Source organism: Ciconia boyciana, chromosome 2 (assembly GCF_034638445.1).
Source record: "Ciconia boyciana chromosome 2, ASM3463844v1, whole genome shotgun sequence".
NCBI lineage: Eukaryota > Metazoa > Chordata > Aves > Ciconiiformes > Ciconiidae > Ciconia > Ciconia boyciana.
Window position 1 is genome coordinate 145,364,538 of NC_132935.1, and position 19,104 is coordinate 145,383,641.

General features: G+C 36.8%; 1 protein-coding gene across 1 annotated transcript in view; it reads right to left on the minus strand.

The window, feature by feature from the left end:
• The window catches only part of ITGA8 (integrin subunit alpha 8), a 115,456-nt gene that overhangs the window by 55,426 nt on the left and 40,926 nt on the right, over positions 1-19,104 (minus strand). The window contains exons 14-20 of the mRNA XM_072854362.1: positions 13,999-14,044; positions 11,841-11,948; positions 4,493-4,548; positions 3,810-3,964; positions 2,551-2,688; positions 1,990-2,057; positions 856-1,003 (exon numbers count right to left, since the gene is read on the minus strand). Of these exons, the coding sequence (XP_072710463.1) occupies positions 856-1,003; positions 1,990-2,057; positions 2,551-2,688; positions 3,810-3,964; positions 4,493-4,548; positions 11,841-11,948; positions 13,999-14,044 (719 nt within the window). The remainder of the gene's footprint in view (positions 1-855; positions 1,004-1,989; positions 2,058-2,550; positions 2,689-3,809; positions 3,965-4,492; positions 4,549-11,840; positions 11,949-13,998; positions 14,045-19,104) is intronic.

Genomic DNA, 19,104 nt, shown 5'->3' on the forward strand with positions numbered 1-19,104 from the left:
ATTTCAGGCACTGACAGAAAAAAGCAAGCTCATGTTGCAACAGCTTGGGAGATTTATGTGCAGATGAGGCGATTCAGACTTGCTGTTCAACAGAGAATACATGAACACTCTGCTTGTTTGCAGGATAGTGTTTTGTCTTTGCTCTTAAAAAACAAACAGCCCCAAAAAGGAAACACTGTATGTTCAGTACAGCTCAGCAGGACTTCAGTCAACATTAGTCCTTCTGTGAACACTGGCACATTTTACATTATAACTGCTTTTTTGGCCTATACATGAGATAAAATAATTGACTACAAAGGAAATCAACTTTGTTAAGTTTATACTGCAGTTAATGTTCAGCTATTCAGGATTATCAGAGACTGGGATACCCTTAATAATGGTAAAATACTGGTGTGCTGGGAGCATGAGGCAGAGGTGTCCAAGTGTCTGGGGTTCAGTAGGGCTCATTAACTCTGACTGAGAGCTGGTACAACAGGATCCAAGGTTGGAAGCACTCAGGGGATTCTGCACTATCAGTCCCTGCTACTGGTAGGGTTTACTGGTTCAAAATCTCAATGATGTGAACACCTCTAGCCCTAGGAGAAATGTGACAGTATTTGTGTGGTATGACTAAGTTAACAGCAAGGAGCTGGACCTGAGCTGGCTCTGAACAGAATGGTCCTGACCTTCCCATTTTCTGGTGACATGGCTAATCTTTAGCCTCGACTGTGAGCAAGGATAGCTGATGGTCGATGGAATCTCCTTGCCTAAGAGGCACCTCTCTACTTGCTGCTTTCAGCTGGTATAGCCTATGTAGGTTAACCTTGCTCTCAGTTCTTCTGCTTTATTATCGCTAACATTTTGATTTTCATTTACCTTGTTGTTGCGTTCAACCCCAGTGTAATCTGCTTCAGGTGGAATCTTTATATGTAGCTCAGCTTCATAGGCTCCTTCCCCATCATTCCTTGGATTTATTATGAGCATGACACAGTTTTCTTCTCCAATTATTAGCTGATCTTTATCTCTATATAGAACATACTACTTGTCAGGAGTTAAAACATGCACAATTACGATTTACATATGAATAAAGCAGAAGGACATTTTTCTCTCATAGCATCTGTTCTGGAAAATATTCTGTGAAAACACAGAATAAAACTTTTTCATAAAAAATGACCCCATGGAAAAGTGTGCCAGCACCTGGGTAGGAAAGAGGCCAAGAGAAAACACCAGCATGGACAATCAAAGTGGACTACCACAGAACTTGAATGTTACCTGTATAAAATTTCAGAGCCTTACTACTTTCTAACCAGAAAGAAGTATCTAGTGGAGGAATTACTTCCCACAGGGGCCCATCAGCATTGTTTTTGGGAGGGCACAAATGTAGTGGGATTCCAGCTTTCCCCTCACGCCCATTGTGAAATGAACAATGACAGAAGATCTCCTGAGACCTGCAACGGCACTGTGCCCTTTCACACCTATGTACTGATTTTGATGGCACAGAGTCAGGTAACTGTCAGAGGTTCCCCACTTGTCCTGCTTGGCATATTTCTCCCTCCATAGGAGGAACTGTTGCCATGTTTTGAAATTCTTTTATTCTGAGATTCATTTACTTCACTGTATACTGAGTTCACGAGAATTGTGTCCCAAGTTCAAAGTCACTGGCACACTGAAATAAACAAATTTAAAATCTCCTTTGAACAACAATTTGTATTATCTCTTGGCATTCAGAGAACTAGAATCACTCGTAACAAACACTTGCAAACTATATTTTCTATGATAACTGTTAAACACCATGAATGTGTCTGACAAAGATACATTTTTTAACTGTATATTTCTCCATTGCTTGGTTTTCTAGATGAAATGGATGCACAAATTAAAATCTGGAAATCAGGTAAGAATGCGTAGCTATACCAAACAACAGAACTGCGTTCTACATATTTCATTCTGTTAAAGCAGTTACAAGTGTCTGGATCTTGTTATATACAGCATCATTTATTTTATTTAACTTACGGCATAGCAGAAAGCTGCAAGTCAGGAATGCACAAGTTGTCCTCCCCGCAGTCAACCAGAATGTAAGCCTTTATTATTGCAAAATAAAAAAATTATAATACAGTTAGTACATGCTTCGAAGTCCAAATCACTTCATTAAATATCACTAACCTAAATGTCTTAAATATCACTAACGTAAATAACTTAAATATCACTAGCCCTGCCCTAGTGAATTAATCTTTTTCTCCTTTCTATAAGTTCCTTTCCACATGAGTAGTTGGAGACTATTTAGACTGTCAACTACGTCCTTAGCAGAACAATATCATCTTTCAGACCCTTTCCCACACTAACTTGGCTTACATATTCTAGAATACAATCAAAACTATGAGCACAACAAAGTTTTGGAAATGCTTTAAAGGCCTGCCTGGTTCTATATTTATATTCAATTTACATTTTGAATTAATTAAATCCTTGCTGTGTAATTTCTGGGCATGATATTCTGTTTTAAGGAAGATGACACACATAGTATTTGTAAATGCTTTCACGTTTATATACAGAAAATGTGGCATGCAAAATTCATACCTGTTCTGTTACTGAGCTTTTCTGGTAATAGTTTAGTATTGGCTTCACAGTCAAGCTATCTTCAAAACTGGATTCATCCAAACTATAATTCAAGTTTATACTGATGGGAGATAATTTATCTCTAAATTCTGTTTCATCCTGTGAGTGACAATCACATAATAAAAACCAGTGGTTTAATATAATTATTTCAGATTAGTATGATATGGCAACAGATTCAGAATTTAGTCTTTATTGAAGGTAAAGATATGGTTCTTTGACAGCTGCTGGCCAAATTCTGGCTGTACGTAATATCATTAGGAAAGCAAAGTGACTCACCAGTAACTGGAATGCCCAGAACACATTGCCTCCACAGCCCCACATCTGGAAGAAGCTGGCTGAGCTGAGTAGACTCAGAATTTTTTCAAAGCATTAGCCTAAAATGAAGCTGTTTAAAAAGAGACACACAGAACCAACTCCTATCAGCTACTGCCCTCCTTCCTTTTGGAATGGAGTGAGGGCATGTGTGGATTTGTGGAGGTAATATTGTTGGTTTGTTCCATAGCCAAGAATTTATACGGATTAGCAATGGTAAAACCTTTATTGCCTAGATACTTCCTTACATACTGCTTGAGATTCCTCCATTTCACCTCCCACTGCATTTCTAGGACCAGCCTTGGAATCTGCTTCAATTGCATAAGGTTGTTCCAGCTGCAAGTGAGTAACCAATGACCCTTTCTCCTTCAGAACTTCAGTTCCACAGTTTTAATTTTTCTAAAAACTTTTTAAAATGTCCTAAAAATATTTTTTTAAATATATGAATTTTAGGCCAATATTGCTGCTGACACTCCTTTAAAATATCTGTTGAAACTGAATTGGCATGACATTTAACATATTTAGTTGATTATCCCACTGTGAATAGTATAGGGAGAGCAATCTTGCATTTTTGTATCATGAGATGCAGTATTTAATCAGAAATTCCAGAAGAGCACTAAATGAATGTATTTGTACACAGAGGAACTGTATACTTTTCTTCAAAGGAAGTCTTTTTTTCATACTTACATTGACAAAAGATGAGCCAAAGATTTACATACGAAATCTTAGGTAGGAGAATGTTCTGGACACCCAGATGAGGCCTTTCTTATCTCACATTTCTGTAATTTTGGGATCTAAGAACAATGGAAATTGTTCTTCCTTTTCCAGTGGCTCCTTTTTTTATTATCTTTAAATGCCTGATATTACTCAAATGATGATGACAGTCCAAAATATTTTAAACAACTTACTCTGAGATAAACAAGAAAGTCCTGGCAATGAAGCTGTTTCTGTCTTTCTATCACAATGGAGAAGTCATGATGTGACTGATGGTAATCAAAGAAGAGTGTCCTCTTAACAGCTCCTTTCTGTTTCAATGAATCTAATTGCAATTCACCTTTCAGCACTAAAGGATACAAGTAAATCAAATATTTATTTATTTAACATGGAAAGAAAAAATAGTAAACAATTCATTATATATTATAGTTATATTACTCTAACAAAGTCTTACAAATAAAGCTAATCCATGCTTTAAGTGCCTGTTTAGCAGCACATTAGTTTTTGATCCAAAGTATGGAATACATGTAATTTAAGCTTTCTAATTTTATTTACAGATCATACGTGTACAGGATTTCTGTCTCTTTCTCTTTTTTATTTTTATTTTATTTTTTTTTTCTAAACAGAACATTCTCCAACAGGGTACATTCTTGGTCTTGTTTGGAAAATGGCTTAAACTGAATAAAAAATCCTTCAAGTGAATAACAAAAGCTTTGTGGTTTATATATATATATACACATACACATATATATATTTTTAACTGTATTTTCTTGCCTTAGGAGGATCTCACTCCTATCGTCTTTCAAGGTGTAAGAAAAAGATACATCTGAAATTGAGTGGGCCAGAGTAAATTATAAGAATATAAAACATTTCTTACCTATCTCATCTGAAATACTATGACCTTCAAAGTCTGCGCAGACTCTTACAGTAAAGCTATGTATATAAAAAAGAAGGAGTAATTATTAGCAGAAAGAGAGCTGACCTAGGAATCAGCAGTTCCCAAGTCATACCTTTCAAGTTTTCCTTTCCTTTTCCTAAAAAGATCTTCACTGAGATCTGTATTTAGCTACCTAAGATATTCCCTAACTAAGTTAGCAAGTCTCCTAGGCTCCGCAAAGAAGACAGGGTCTGAATATCTTCCTGGGAAAGATCTGGAGAAGAGTCTCTGTTCCCACTAATTCTTGAGACAGCCTATAGAGATCATCCTTCTAATACTATTGGCAAAGTTGGGTTCCTTATGTTGAGCTTCAGCAAACCACCTTTGTATAAGGCTGTCTGCAGAAGTCCTTTCTGGTTCATCATGGTCAAATAAGAAAAATCCTTGAACATGTAGTCAACACCCAAGCTGTTTTCTAGCAAATCAAAACACACAGGATGATTTCCATTGGCATTACTATAAGACTTTCGTGATATCAAGAGGCTATAATTCATTCCAAACATACTAGCTGAATTGTTCAATTTTTGTTGCACAAGACTAACTGGAATGTATTGTATTTAATTTGCTAAGTTTTGCAGAAATTAGGTACATGACCTAAATCAAAGCACAGAGAAACCAGTTATTCATGTTCATTATTTACTATGCTAATGCAATGCATTCTACACAATGTAACACATTAGAAGTTATTCAGTTTTCATTTGCCTGTTCATAGTCTATAGCAAGCTTTTTTGAGCCTAGCAATATTCACATTACAATTATAACTTCTAGTATACAAACATCACCTCAGCCATAATTAGTTATTTCTCATGATAAACATTTATTTCCACTTCTCTGTAAGACAGGCAATAGATTTGCATTAGTTATACTCAACAACTGACAGGAGAAACCTTTTATAGTTTTATCGGCTGATACCTTCTAACACAAGACTTACCATAAAAATTAATTTTAAAAACCTAAAAATTATAAATGCTTATAGAAAAATTTCACTTTGTAAGGAATCTATGCAAGTTATAGAAATAGTTAACTGAATCACATTTTAAAAAAGCTTTCACAAATTATTCTGGATGGCTAGGGAAACAGTTATCATGATGCTTGTTGATGCTATTAGCAGAGCGCACTTCCCTGATGAGTGACAAAACAAGAAATCTGTCACTGGAAAGATACTCTTGATATTTGATTTCTGCTGTCACACTCCACAAGACTTAGTTTTCTACACCATTATTCCCAAAGAAGTCCTGTATAATGTAACAAAAATGCTCAAGTGAAAGATTTGGGACTTCCTAAAACTTGCAAGTGTCCCTAGTTACCAATCATTCTTACAGAATATTTTCATGGGTTCAGAAAATGTTCTGGTTTGTACATGGAAGACTCAGCTAAACATGGATTGTAGCTCAGCACTGGAAGATGTGAAATCAGCTTGGGTTAAATAAAAACATATTTGAATTAGCCATTGCTCTTAATCTCCTCACTACTGTTATCCTATATACTAACTTCTCCATGCAGTGAATTCAAAACCAGTAATATAGCCTTTAAAATAACCTGGAATCACATTCTAATTGCATGTTTGCTTCCTCTGACAAATGTAATGAAACTGTGCCACATCTGAGATTCCTGTAACTCTCATGACCTTATTAAACACTTTCCTCTTGGGCAAAAGAATTGCCTTATGCCATTAAACTCCACTTAACTGTAACCTTCAAATGAAATTACGAGTGTTGATTCATGTTCCATGCAGAAATTGCAAATTCAGTCATATTCCTACTTCTTTACAATTATGAGTTAACAGATGAAGAACCGATTATTTCCTAATACACAAGGACAAGAACAACAAAAATGAGAAAAGCTTGTGCAATTGCATAAATGTAATTTAGACATCAGGCTTCGCAGGCCAGTCTCGTATGTCATAGCATAAGAGTGTATTTTCTCAAATGTAAACTCATGAACTGCCATCATGTATTAAGCTCTGTGATCTTGCTTTGGAGGTCTCACATAATTTTTGCACTGTCATGTTTAAAAAAAGGTTACGTTAAAAATCCAGCTTGAAATGCTTTACTTGTTAAACAGCACAATTCCAGTGTATGTTTAATTTACTGTAACGAATAGAATAATTCATCATACACATTTGATAACCAAAGTCATGTTCTTAAGTATTACTTTAAGAGCCAAGATTTAATCCTTCCACTCCAGGCAGAGCATGTCAAAAAGGGAATGGCAGTGCAAAAAAGCAAAAATTTGGAGTTTATTAGTCTCCCAGCCTCTGGCCATGCAAGTAGCAATACTATGGCTTTAGCAGAATTCTGCCACACATTTGTGATTTTATGGATATTTAGTTCAGAAATAGTTCTAAAGACATCACAGATTTCGATCACAAACCCAGACAAACTGAGATATGCTCATCACTTTGACAGGAAGATGCTGTGGAGATGTTGAGGGATGCTTTAGCTGTGAGAAAAAGAAAAGCAGAGGAAAAGACAGACCACAAAAGAGGACAGGAGTCTAAAGGATTTATGAGATTTAAGATCTGACTCCTAGGCACAGTAAGAAATACAATAGTTGAGCTTTCAAGCTTGCTTGTAGGAACAATCAACCAAACAAGACAATTAACAATCAAAGGAAGAAAACTTCAGCAGATAAGAAACAACTGGGCAACAGTCCATCATCCTAAAGCATATGAACTTTTATGTACTATCAATCCTGCCTCTCTGAAGAGATCCCCACATTGCATTTATTCTGCAGTGTCTGTCATCACTATAACCTTATGGTTTGAATAGTATTTGACTGTAGCTACAAAATAGAGGGAAAGCCTTAAAATTGAACACACTAGCTTTTCCTGGTAATCTCTGGGTAACAAAGCAATTTGTTTGAAATAATTTTATGTTCTTCAGGTAGACAGAACCCTTTTTAATATTATTAGAACAAGAAGCTTAAAAATATTTCTCTTTCTTCAAAACTACTCATAGCATAGATGAGGGTAGTCTCTTTAGAACTCAGACCAAATTACCTAATATTACTCAAAATGGTTAATCCTTTGAAAATCAAAAAAGTCAGTTACCCACAAATAATGTTTTCCAGACTGCAGTTTGTACCAGAAAAAATTTATTTTGGTCTGGCTAGTCTAGTAGGTGAAAAAAATAGGAAATTTACTTCAGGAAATGAAAAGCAAGGAATTACCAGATCCTACCAGACATCATTTGTCATTGTTGACAATTTCTTTAGCACACAGGATTCCACATGGAGAGGAAGAATGGATAATGCCTTAGCAGAAAGGCACTTCAATCTTTGATGCTATGGACTTCCATTCTGTGTGAGGCTGATACGCAACCTGCAAGGTCACAAACCTCTACAGAAGAACAGCAGAAGCTGTTATCATCTACTGATGAATGACCTTTAAACAAATGGTTTCCACTTTGAAGAATAATACATAAAAGCAAGTCAATATACTTCTATTATGATACTCTAATACTTGGCCTGCTTTTAGATCTTATTATGCCAAAGCCTAACCCAGTGACCCACAATGACCAACATGGAGCTCTAATGCTGAAGGCTTTCCATGGCTAGGCTACATCACGTGGCCAGGCTGTGGTAACACAAGGGCTGCTAGATAACTCAAACGACTCTCTTTTGGATGTCTTTCCGGCTACTAAAACTAATACCATCAAATTACTCAGCTGCATTCCTGGCACAGCAGAGGTCTGCAACACAGCAATGGGCTTCCTGGGTAGCAACTGTCACCACCTGCCTACTTCCCTCCCAGCAGCCCCTGAGGTGTGAGGTATGCATCTTCTGACTCTTCGCCATATGACTTTGCTATCTGACTCATGGAGTCAGGCTGGCCAATGGCCTATGGCAAATCTCACACAAATTCATCTCAACAAAGTACAAAGGCCCTCAGGTCCATATCCATGGGGCACTGATCACATCCAGTTTCAAATTAAGTCAATGGGAAAAGAAAACACTAGTTGTAGAAAGGAGCAAAATTAGAAAAATAGTCCAAAAATTATGCAGTTAGGAAGGGTTGAAACATTATTATTTTTGGATTTTATGTTTCTGGTAGGAATTTTGTATTCAGCTTTTTTTGAAGTGTATGTAGAAATGTTTAATTTACTGAATCTAGCTGACTCTGGATTAGAAATATTTTATTACTGTTTTAATAATAACAACACATTTGGAGATAAAAGAATGACAAAATTTTTTCAAACTATTTTTTGATAGTAGGAACTTGAGGATCAGAAATTTTAAGCAGTTTGCCTCTGGTTTAGTGGGATTACAGAAGGTGGATACCTGGGTTCCCTGAAGAAGCCTACAGCTCAGATTAGACATCCAAACTTGAAAAGCACTAACAAATAAAAAATATATTCTGCAAATTGACTTTTTATCATGATTGAACAGTTCTGTGCTACTTAATTTTTGGTAAGTCAGGTAACTTCTCTGACCTCTTGCTCCTCTGCCAAATGCAAGCAACAATATTTGCACACTACCTTAAGTTAGTGAGAAGCAGAGTAAATAAAATTTGCGGATATAATTTAAGCACAAAGTAGCAACAAAGTAGCTAGTGGGTAATCAGATCTCAAATGGTAATAAAAATACCAATGCAGAGATAAATTAGACCTTTTGATAGCTGGAATCCAGTCTTGGACTTAATAATTCATATGATGTGGAAACAGCTTTTGAAAAATGTAAATGTTTGATTTATTTACCCCTTTTTACAGAAATTAACCTGCATCTTTCACACCTTAAAAAAAAAAGTCTTTTTACATTTTCTTTAATAGCTTCAAAGTTGCAGAATTTGTTCCAAATTTGTTAGTTTTGGGAACCCAGAAATAGCCATGTTTTAAACATAGCAGAGAAAGAATTATATATTTCTAGAAGTTCAGGACAATTCTCTTAGGACTGTGCATAAAAATGACTTTTTGTGCATGGCTCCTCTCTGCTTCAGCTTTCCAATTTATATCATGGCAAAATTAATATTTTCCTAATACTCGAAAATGTACAATAATCCACATTATTCATACACACACACTTCCTGAAACTTTTCTGGTAGGAGGTTTCCTTTCATTCTAATTTTGCAGTGTCACTCAGTAGACATTTTATACAAGTTGCACAGCTGGCTAAGAGATACAGAAATCTATCCCATAGGACTGAGGAATTCTTTGCCTGTTGGAGCTTCCCTACTAATTGTTTTCATATGTACAATACAAGTTTATATCAACTAAGGAGAAAGATTACGGCATGGAAAATAGCAGCTGCTCTTCAGTTGTTTTGTAATACAAACTAAATCTTTAGGGAAGAGTATTTCAGAGTAAAGCAGACAGAAATTAAATTATGCTAGTATTAAAACTCTTGTAGATACGAACCAAACATCTTCTGGCTTATTGTAACACAAAAAAGAAATGTTAAAGGAGCATACTTTGTTTTTTCTCCCTTTTTTAAACAATATCTCACAGCAGGAATACTTTTTTAACAGACATGTTTTTATTTATTTCTTTGGTGTAAAAACCCACCTTTTTTCTCTCAGTACACTGTCAATGAATGTTATGGTTTTGAAATCTTTTCCATTATGGCATAAAGCACTCTTAAAAAGTCTTAAAAACTGAAGTTCTGAAAAAACGTAATTTGTATCAATGAACATGCTTCAGCCCAATGTCGATATTGTAAATTCTCTATTACATCAACTATTAAAACAAAAGGTGCTTGAATCAAAAAATCAGGACAGATCTTGATCTGGATCCTATTCCAGAAAGGCCAAAGCTTTTTAAAGTTCCGGAACTGCATAGTTCTATGGAGTGCATTCTACATTGCTCTGTAGAAAGGTGATTTTCTACCTGGGATGTAGAAATGAGGAACATTATGATAAATATGAGAAGCCCCATAAAGTGTAAAAGAACAGAGCAAAAGTGAAAATCTCTTGACAGCCCCATCCCAGATTTTCACAATCAGTAGATTTAGGAACTTCCTGAGTCACAAATTGCATCAAATACATTGAAAGCCCATATATTTAGTGGTTTAAGTGTATCAGAGTTGAGTTCCTTTATAACTCTTAAATGAACTGCTTCTGGTCATGATTATTTTTTATGGTTCATATTTATAAATTTGTTCTAAAAACTCTTTTGCTGACTCTCACATTTGAGACAATTTTTAAAACTCATCTCCTATAAAGAATGTCTCCAGTGTGGGGAATCCCTCTGACCACCCCTGGTTTAAAAGCTGTGCAAAATTTCTGCTGTCACCTTATCTTCTGGAGTCCTCCTTTACACCTTGATATTCTTTTCATCCAGCCCACATCCTGGCAGGCTTTCTGCCTCTACTATGTTTAAATAAAATTATATTACTAGTTTTTATGTCTTGGAAATCTGTTCCTCACAGCCTCTCTGGCAGGACTTACTGGTATTTTATATTCAACTTGCATGTGTTTATGCTCTGTTTTGTTTTTATTTTCCTCATTTGTTATTATTTCCACTTTTAAACAGTATCTTATGTATTTTTAATAGCCTCTTTTATTGACTGTTCCTGGGGTCCTTTCTAAGTGACTTTTTTTCTAGTGCAGTAAACGTGCCTTTATGTGGTATTATGTGCTATTAGACAGCCTCCAACTGTCCTGCAAGAATTTTATATTTGTAACTGATCTTATATTGTTTTAATTAGCTTCAAGTTTTTGAACATACTTTTTCTTTTCAAAGTTAAATGCTACTGTGGTGGAGGGTTTCTCTAATTCAGAAGATATATGCAACATTGTCCTGTACAACACACTAAAAAAAGCTTTCCTCTGACCAATGACAGCCAGAAACAACATCCTGTGAAGTGCTATCAGGATGGCCAGCCTGATATCTTCTCTCTTCCACAAAGGACTGAGATCTCTCTTTCTCTAACAGAAAATGGTGGGCCCACCAGCTCTTTGCATTACTTTCACTGTTACATTTTCTCAACAAAGATGTATGTTTTGACAGATCAATGTTTCTGTGTTTTGTCTGTCTTAGCTGTTTCATGTTTCATTCATCCAAATGCTGCATATGAATTTTCAGCTTGATCCTAGGAGACACTGAGCATCCTCCTATGCAGAAGGAGACTCAGTGTATCAAAAGACTCAAATTTTAGCTACTTCATTTTGAGAATCTGTGAAGTACTGGAAGGAACTCTGTTCTACATAGGATTTTTTTGTTGCGCTCATAGCATGTTTGAACGGTTTTTTTGAGCTTTGAACATGTTCAACAAAAAGCTGCAAGAAAAGTTAGGAATAGGAAATTATTTGAGAAAGAGGATGAGGACATTTTTTGTCTAATCATGAACTTACCAGGCCACCAAAAGCTGAGAGCCAGGGAGCTGACAAGTTTTATTGTCTGGATTCACAATCATGGGGTTCAGAATGAGCTGAGCATTCACTGTCACAACGGGTCTGGCTCTGAGGGACAGAAATAAGGTTCACTGCATACAGAAGGAGCACATTAGTAATTAAGTTGCAGCAGAGAAAACACTTAACTGAGATGGCCACAAAGAAGCCAGAAATGTAGGGTTACTTGGGAGAAAACTCTTTTATAATGCTGCTTCTACCCAAAAGAACTTTTTTTTGGTCAGAAAATGTGATACCTCCTACTATGACATTTTGAAAGTTCTTCACAAAAAAATCACGGGTTAATAGCATCACTGAAACAGTATCCTGTAGTTAACAATAGGTGTGTCCTGGGACTGAGGCATATCAGACACATATCATCACATTGGGTTTTCACAAAGGGACAGAGTCTGCCTTTTGAGATTTACAGCAGTCCTTTGGCCATTATTTTATACTGTCAGATTTGTTTTATACTGTCTCCATTAACAGTGACATATTCAGACTTGCTATCTCTGTTTAAGATTCTTAAAAAAATGAACATAATTTGGTTAAAGTAGAAGTTGATCTAGAATATCTTGAGCCAATAATAAACTGTCTGACATGTCTTGACACAATTGACTTTGGAAACCAGGAATAATCAGAAAATTCTGCTGAGTATGTGAATATATAGTTGTGGGGATGGGAACCATCCCTCTGAATAACTATGTGTTATTAAGTAATGAGATAATCTATAACTGAGAGCAATTTAGAAGACAAATGAAAACAAGGAAGTGTCTAAATTCTGTTTTTTTAAGACAGCAGTACTATTTTACAGTAACTTACATAATTCTGGCAAAACCAGCTTATTACAAAATTACTTTCCTCATATTTTAATCCACAACTGAGCTTTTATGATTACTTCTCTATATTACTTCAGCAAGACATTAAAAAATAAAATTACTTTCTTCATTTTTGTGCAACAGGGAAAACCTTTTTTCTAACAAATTTCAGTTAATAAAAGTCTGTTTCTCCAATATGACAGGTTGCATGTTTGATACACTCTGGCCAGGAAACAGAAAGATTGAGTGCCTCCTGCTATTCACTTTCTTAAATTAAATAGAACACATTTTTTATTGCTATCTAAAATACACACTGGATCTAATTCTCCAATGATGTTCCACATCCTGTCCAGTCATTCATGCCACTGCAAAGTGATGCATTGCAAAGTATTTGCATGATTCTTAAACAGGGCAGTAGGAAAATCAGGTCTACTCACTGCACCTACAGTGTTAGCTAAAATGAGCTAACATTCCTGTTTTAAAAAATTCTTATGCTTTGACAAACATTCAGTTGGGAAGCAGAACACGCCTTCTCTCAGTCAGGTACTGTTGGGAATACGGACAACAAGAAGACAGACAGGAATCAAGAAATATGACTACATTGTTGCAGCAACAGACAGTGAATATTTAAATGCAAAGAACTGTCTGCACAGCTGGACTAAGAGGGCAGCAGCAGATTTTTGTTTATATATTCTGTAGTTTTAATTTATACCTCTAATCAAACAGTGCATTTAGTGAAAATCCGTAGTCAGCAACAACTTTGTGATTTGTAAAATGAGATCTTGTAGATTTTTTTCTAAACTGAAGCTAAAAGCATCAGTCTTTATTTTCAATAAATAGTTCACATCTTAATGTACATGACCTCTGAAGAATCAGAGTCACTCGAAAACTTCTTACTAGTACCATTCTCCCAGGGAAGAAATTAATTTTCAATGTTATGCTTTTTAAATTTCTCTCTGATGAGCTGTAGCAAGAACTTTTTGACTGTATAGGAATGTATGCCATTGCTTTAAAGGTAGAAAAAATACCATTTTCTCTTCTTGTTTTATTGAAAATTAACTGAGGAGTCAAACATTCCAGAAGAAGTTTCTTGAGCTAAGACTAAGCATGGAAATTTTCATTGAAAATGACAAGTTTTGAGCATGGGAAAAAAGTATTTGTTTCTCACAAGATGGTTAATTTATCATCTGTAATGAGCATCTTTTACACATTGCACCAGGGAAACACAGGAACATGAAATTTGTTTATTTGCAGATCTCCCACCAAAGCTGTAAAATAAAAAATCCATTGTATTTACCACGTACCTGTAAACAACTGCTTTTCCAGCTCCAAATGCACCTACAATTAAATCTGGAAAAACAAAACAGCTTCAGGAGAACTATATAGAAGCCTCTCATACATTTTTTTTCCAGCCTAAATTAGATTATTTATCTTAAAAATGCAGTAACATAAAACAAATGTGGATAATTCCTTTGTAAGTAATTTTTTCAACAGTGTACCTGAAAGAAGACATTTCACATTGTCAGAGATGGGCTCATAAATGTCTTGGTTGTATCCAGTAAGTGCCAATCTATTTAACACAAGGTCACCCATGCCACAATCTCTCTTCACTCCAACTTGCATTAAAGGGGAAAAAGGATGCCATTAACCCCTATACATCTTATTCCAAACCATTAATTGCCCATTACACAAAGAGATGCAAACCACTTTGTCATCACTCTCATACAGGTCGTGTTGAAAATTTATGGTGTTCCTTCCTGAAAATCCTTCCCATCCTGCTTTGTGTTTTAAGTAATTTGTTCATTAATTTAAGCATTACAACTCTGTGTACATAAATACAATGCACAGGTGAGAGGATGGCTGATTTCATAGTTTCTAATGTTTTCAGCATTGTAGCAGCATGTGCTTAAGGCTTACAATAGTTATCCATCTAAAGCTATCTTTTTCGCCATCAGTCACCATTTGGAACAGATGGAGTCAAGAACACAAGCGCTACACCAGGCCTTGGGCACATCTTTGTTACTGGACACTGGCCTGGGTTGGGAATCTACAGGCCCAAATATCTCCTCTTTTTGCCTTGAGTCCCCACACAGGGCTCTCTGGAAAGATCCAGACTGGCTTGCTGGACCACTCATGCCTGCTGGAGAAAAGCTGTAGCTAAGCAGTGAGGAAAAAGGATCAACTTTCCTGCTGCCTCTAGCTGGAGCACAGTTCAAGAAAAGGAAAGAGCTTTGCTTCATTTTCAACCCCCCCCAGTGCCCATCTGGGCCCCCCTTTCACTCCACTGTTGTTATCATATGATTTGATTTACACATTTCCAATTCAGTAGACCAAGTCTTACAACAGACCTTGCAGTGGTACAGACTGGCAACCTAAATTGATCTAAATGAGTTAATTAAACCAGTACTCATGGTTGTAAACAAACCCTTACTTGCTGCTTCCATAGTTTGAGCACTGGTTTGCTTAAGAAGCCCTGAAGTCATTAAGCGTGATGCAAATACAAAGCTTTGGTGCTAATTAGCTGGGGGGGTTGGGCCAGGACTGGCAGTGTGTTTTCCAGCACTCTGTCTGCCTTTCAGATCGTCAGGATTTCACAAGTTTAAACAAGTACTCCACATGGGCAACAGCCTGTCCTACAATGAATTCCATTGAATAATGTCCTAATAGGAGCAGGCATGGGTCTGATCCTCTTTTTGTACAACATTTACATTTTTCTACTTCCATTGGCCTTAGAGAAATAGACTTCAGGGTCAGGAACACTTTAAATAGCAGAAGAAAATGAGTGTTGTTTCTATCTCCTTTTTGGGACACACATGAGTCCTTTTCATTAGCAGCTTTTATAGACAACTTGCACACAGTACCAAAACCTAAAGATATTTTCCTCTTAAATAAACAACTGATTGAGACATAGTCGTCACCATGAAGGCTACACAACGCACATGGCAGAACTTTTCCTGGCAGCTCCCTGATAGCAGCACCCACGGTAACCCCAAAAGATTTAATGTTCTGTTTGTGTTTGGGGTTTTTGTGTGTGTTTTTTTTTTTAAAGGAAAAAGAAACATTATGTTATGAACAGAAAGTGAAAGACAAGAAGGAAGGGGCTTCCATTCTGTTGTTCCCAGCTGGACGCTCTTTATGAATTCTGCAACAGATTTAACTTAGGATAGGTACTGTTTCATACTAGACTTGATAACTCAAAAGGTTTCAGTACAGGGCTATGTTATGGCAGAGACAAAACAGGTAGATATCCAAGACTTATCCAGATCCTGGTCTTGCAATGATTTCATAATCTGATCTTTCATTAAAAAATAAAGCACTCCAACCCTTCATGGGCACAAGGGAAAGCTTGAACACACAACTTGAGTAAGCTGAATAAAATGTAGCCTGTTTGAATCTGAAGGTAAAAAGAATGAGTCTGTCAGTTAGCCTCACTAGTATGAATGAACTCTTAATTCCAGTATCTACAGCTGTGTGGACTTAGGTCCCCATTATCTCGGCATCCCCACTTTAACATTAAAGGGGATTTTGTACATCTGCTTAATAGTTACATCCTGGTTTCTTTTGGACAGAGCCCAGCTTATTTGAAAACAGAGGGTAAGGGGTCTAGAGGGGCAATGGTAGGCCGCAGTCACCAAAAGACTGGTTTTCCACGAGCATTCTTTCTGCATTGCCACCTCAGCCAGGTTTGGAGACACAGCAAAAAAGATGAGGACATTCCATCATGGCACCTTCACAAAGGCCCTGTTTGAGCACACTCTAAGGGCAGCCAGGACTGTGCTCATCCTGCTCTTGTTTGGAAGCTCTTACTTTTTCCCTGACATGTCCTTTATTCTCTGGTCTAAGCCATGCTTATTCTTGACCAAAAGAGCTTGAATGAATGAAACTACTCAGTAGGAAAAGTGGACTTAAGAATGAATATGCAAACAATAAAACATACTTATACCGAGTAGTGACATCTATGATCTAATATGAAGACCAGGTCATTATATGTTCAAGCAGAGTATTCACTGGAGATCCATTAGGGATTTTGCTTTGCTTCTACTTGTTCTGTTACAGAGCAGCAGTTGTATTCTTCTTTCTTTCATTGCCTTGTGGGGTGCAACTCTTATACCCACCATCGGAAAAAAGCATTTTTGACATTGATACAAATTCATGAAACTTGAATACACATCAAATCAGAGCACTTTTATAAGCAGAAGTTTTGAATTAATTGTGTGTTCTGCAGGAGAAAAGTTACTAATAATTTCTATGAAAAAATGCATGAGATGTCTAAATTATCTGAAGCTTGGCAACTTTCTCCTCCTAAAAATAGAGAGAAGTTGTCTTTATTCATTGCTTGTTAATGCTATGCACGCAATGTCACTGATGCAAAGGTCACTAGCTGAAAAATAAGGGTTTAACAAGCAATTTGGAATTACATAGCAAAAAAAGCCAGCTTAACTACTTATAACCCTTCCAAACAGAGCCTGAAGAAAAGCATATGAAAACCTTTGCTCCTTTGCATTTGTGAGGGGTTTTTTTCAAGCCCAGATTAAAATGTGTATAAATAAAGAGAGAAAGAGAGAGAAGTATCAGAATCACAAAATCTCCTTCACTCCTTCTTTTCTCATATTTCATGTTTTCAGGAGGATGAGGGACCTCATAGATTTAAGTTGATGACCACTTTGCCTATATCATCTCATTGAGAAGATCCTTTATCAGCTGCCACCCTTCAGAGAAGCAGAGATCTGTAAGGAGGGGCTGGTGGCAGCAGCTGTGCGCTTCTGCCTCATTGCTGTTGTGGAATAAATGAGCTATGGGGTCACAACCACACTGCAAAAACTAAGAAAACAAGCACGGAGTGACTACGAAGGAATTTTCAACTTGCATTTCAACACAGGTTGAGGGTTGTATGCACTAAAATCCCAACTGGTGGAGTTCACAGAGCTTAATCCTGAAACAAGTGTCTTTGGCATGTACTTAACTGAAGTCAAGGGGCACTGTGCAAAGTTAAACAATCCTAATGCTTATTTCAGATTTTACTTTGCTCTGAAAGGAAGGCTTGCAAGATGTTGTCTGGTGAAGAAAATCCATTTTCTGAGATAAAATTATCATAAAAAGTTAGGGAAAGAGTATTCACAGATGGCACTGAAAGGTACATTGGATTTTGTAAGCTGGTCTGTTTACCTGCAGCTTCTGCCATGTGGCTGTGCCAGACCTGAAACACCATGTGATAAAGGGCAGAAACTTGCCATGATGCTGACTAAGCCTTCAACCAACTGGAGGAAGTAGGAAGATCAACGAAGTCCTACCTCCAGTCTCAACAAGATATATTAACTTGAGCAAATTCTTTGATCCCCTGGTATTTCTAAACATCTCCATCCCCTGTGAGAGATGCAGCCCCAGGGAGTCTGAGCAGGGAGGAACATGCAGCGCGCTCAGCACCCCATGCGTGGTTGGAGACTGTTCAGCAGTCCCAAGAGAAATTGCTGAAGCATGGTATCTCATCTTGCTTCATGGGGGACAGTGGCCAAGAAAGACAGCCAATGAGGGACTACATAATTGGCACACGCTTCACCTGTGAGAAACCCCAAAATGAAACAATGGATAGCTGAGTCAACCCCCAGCGCAACTCTACCAGGATACAGGCATGAGAGTGTTCACTTTGTGGATTCAGAATGATTTGCTGACAGCTTTAAACATCACTTTATGTAGTCTGTCAGTTTAATTGCATAGTATAAATAGGAACTGGAAAACAATTAGAATCGTATCTGAGTACAGGTGCTAATGGAAATTTCATAAAAGAGAGTGAGAAAACTGCATAACTGGAAACCCTGTTAAAAAAATCATTGTGAGCCTTTTTGGTTTTTATTTTCCTCAGTGGATCAGGTGCCAAAAAGGCCCATGATCAGATTTCTATTTGTTTTCTAGGATTTCAGAGAGCACTACACTCCCGAATCTCAGTAGGAAAGGTCCAGAATAAAATTTCCTTTAAATGGCCATTACTTCAGGCTTGACTATAATAAAGGACACAGGATTGTTCAGTTCAGCCAACTTTACTTAAGAATTTTAGTCAAATACTACAAAGAACCACCACCCAAACCAGAGTAACTTTCTTCCAATCCTACCATTCTCAACTGTCTTGATCCTTCTCTGTTTTTCAACCATTCTGGTAGCAGGTCTGTTAAGGATAACACCTAATGCTAACTCATTTCAATGTTCCCCTTTTGTCTGAATGAGTCCCTTTCATAATACAATGTTATTATTCACTTCATTATACTACAAACAGATCCCAAAGAGGGCAGTTAATCTTCTATCAATCATTTCAGTAAATCCCTACTTACTGGGATGAATTGCTTTATGCTTATATTCCATTGGGCACAATATTGTGATTTCATTAAATATCTCAAAGAATTTTAGAAAAGCATACC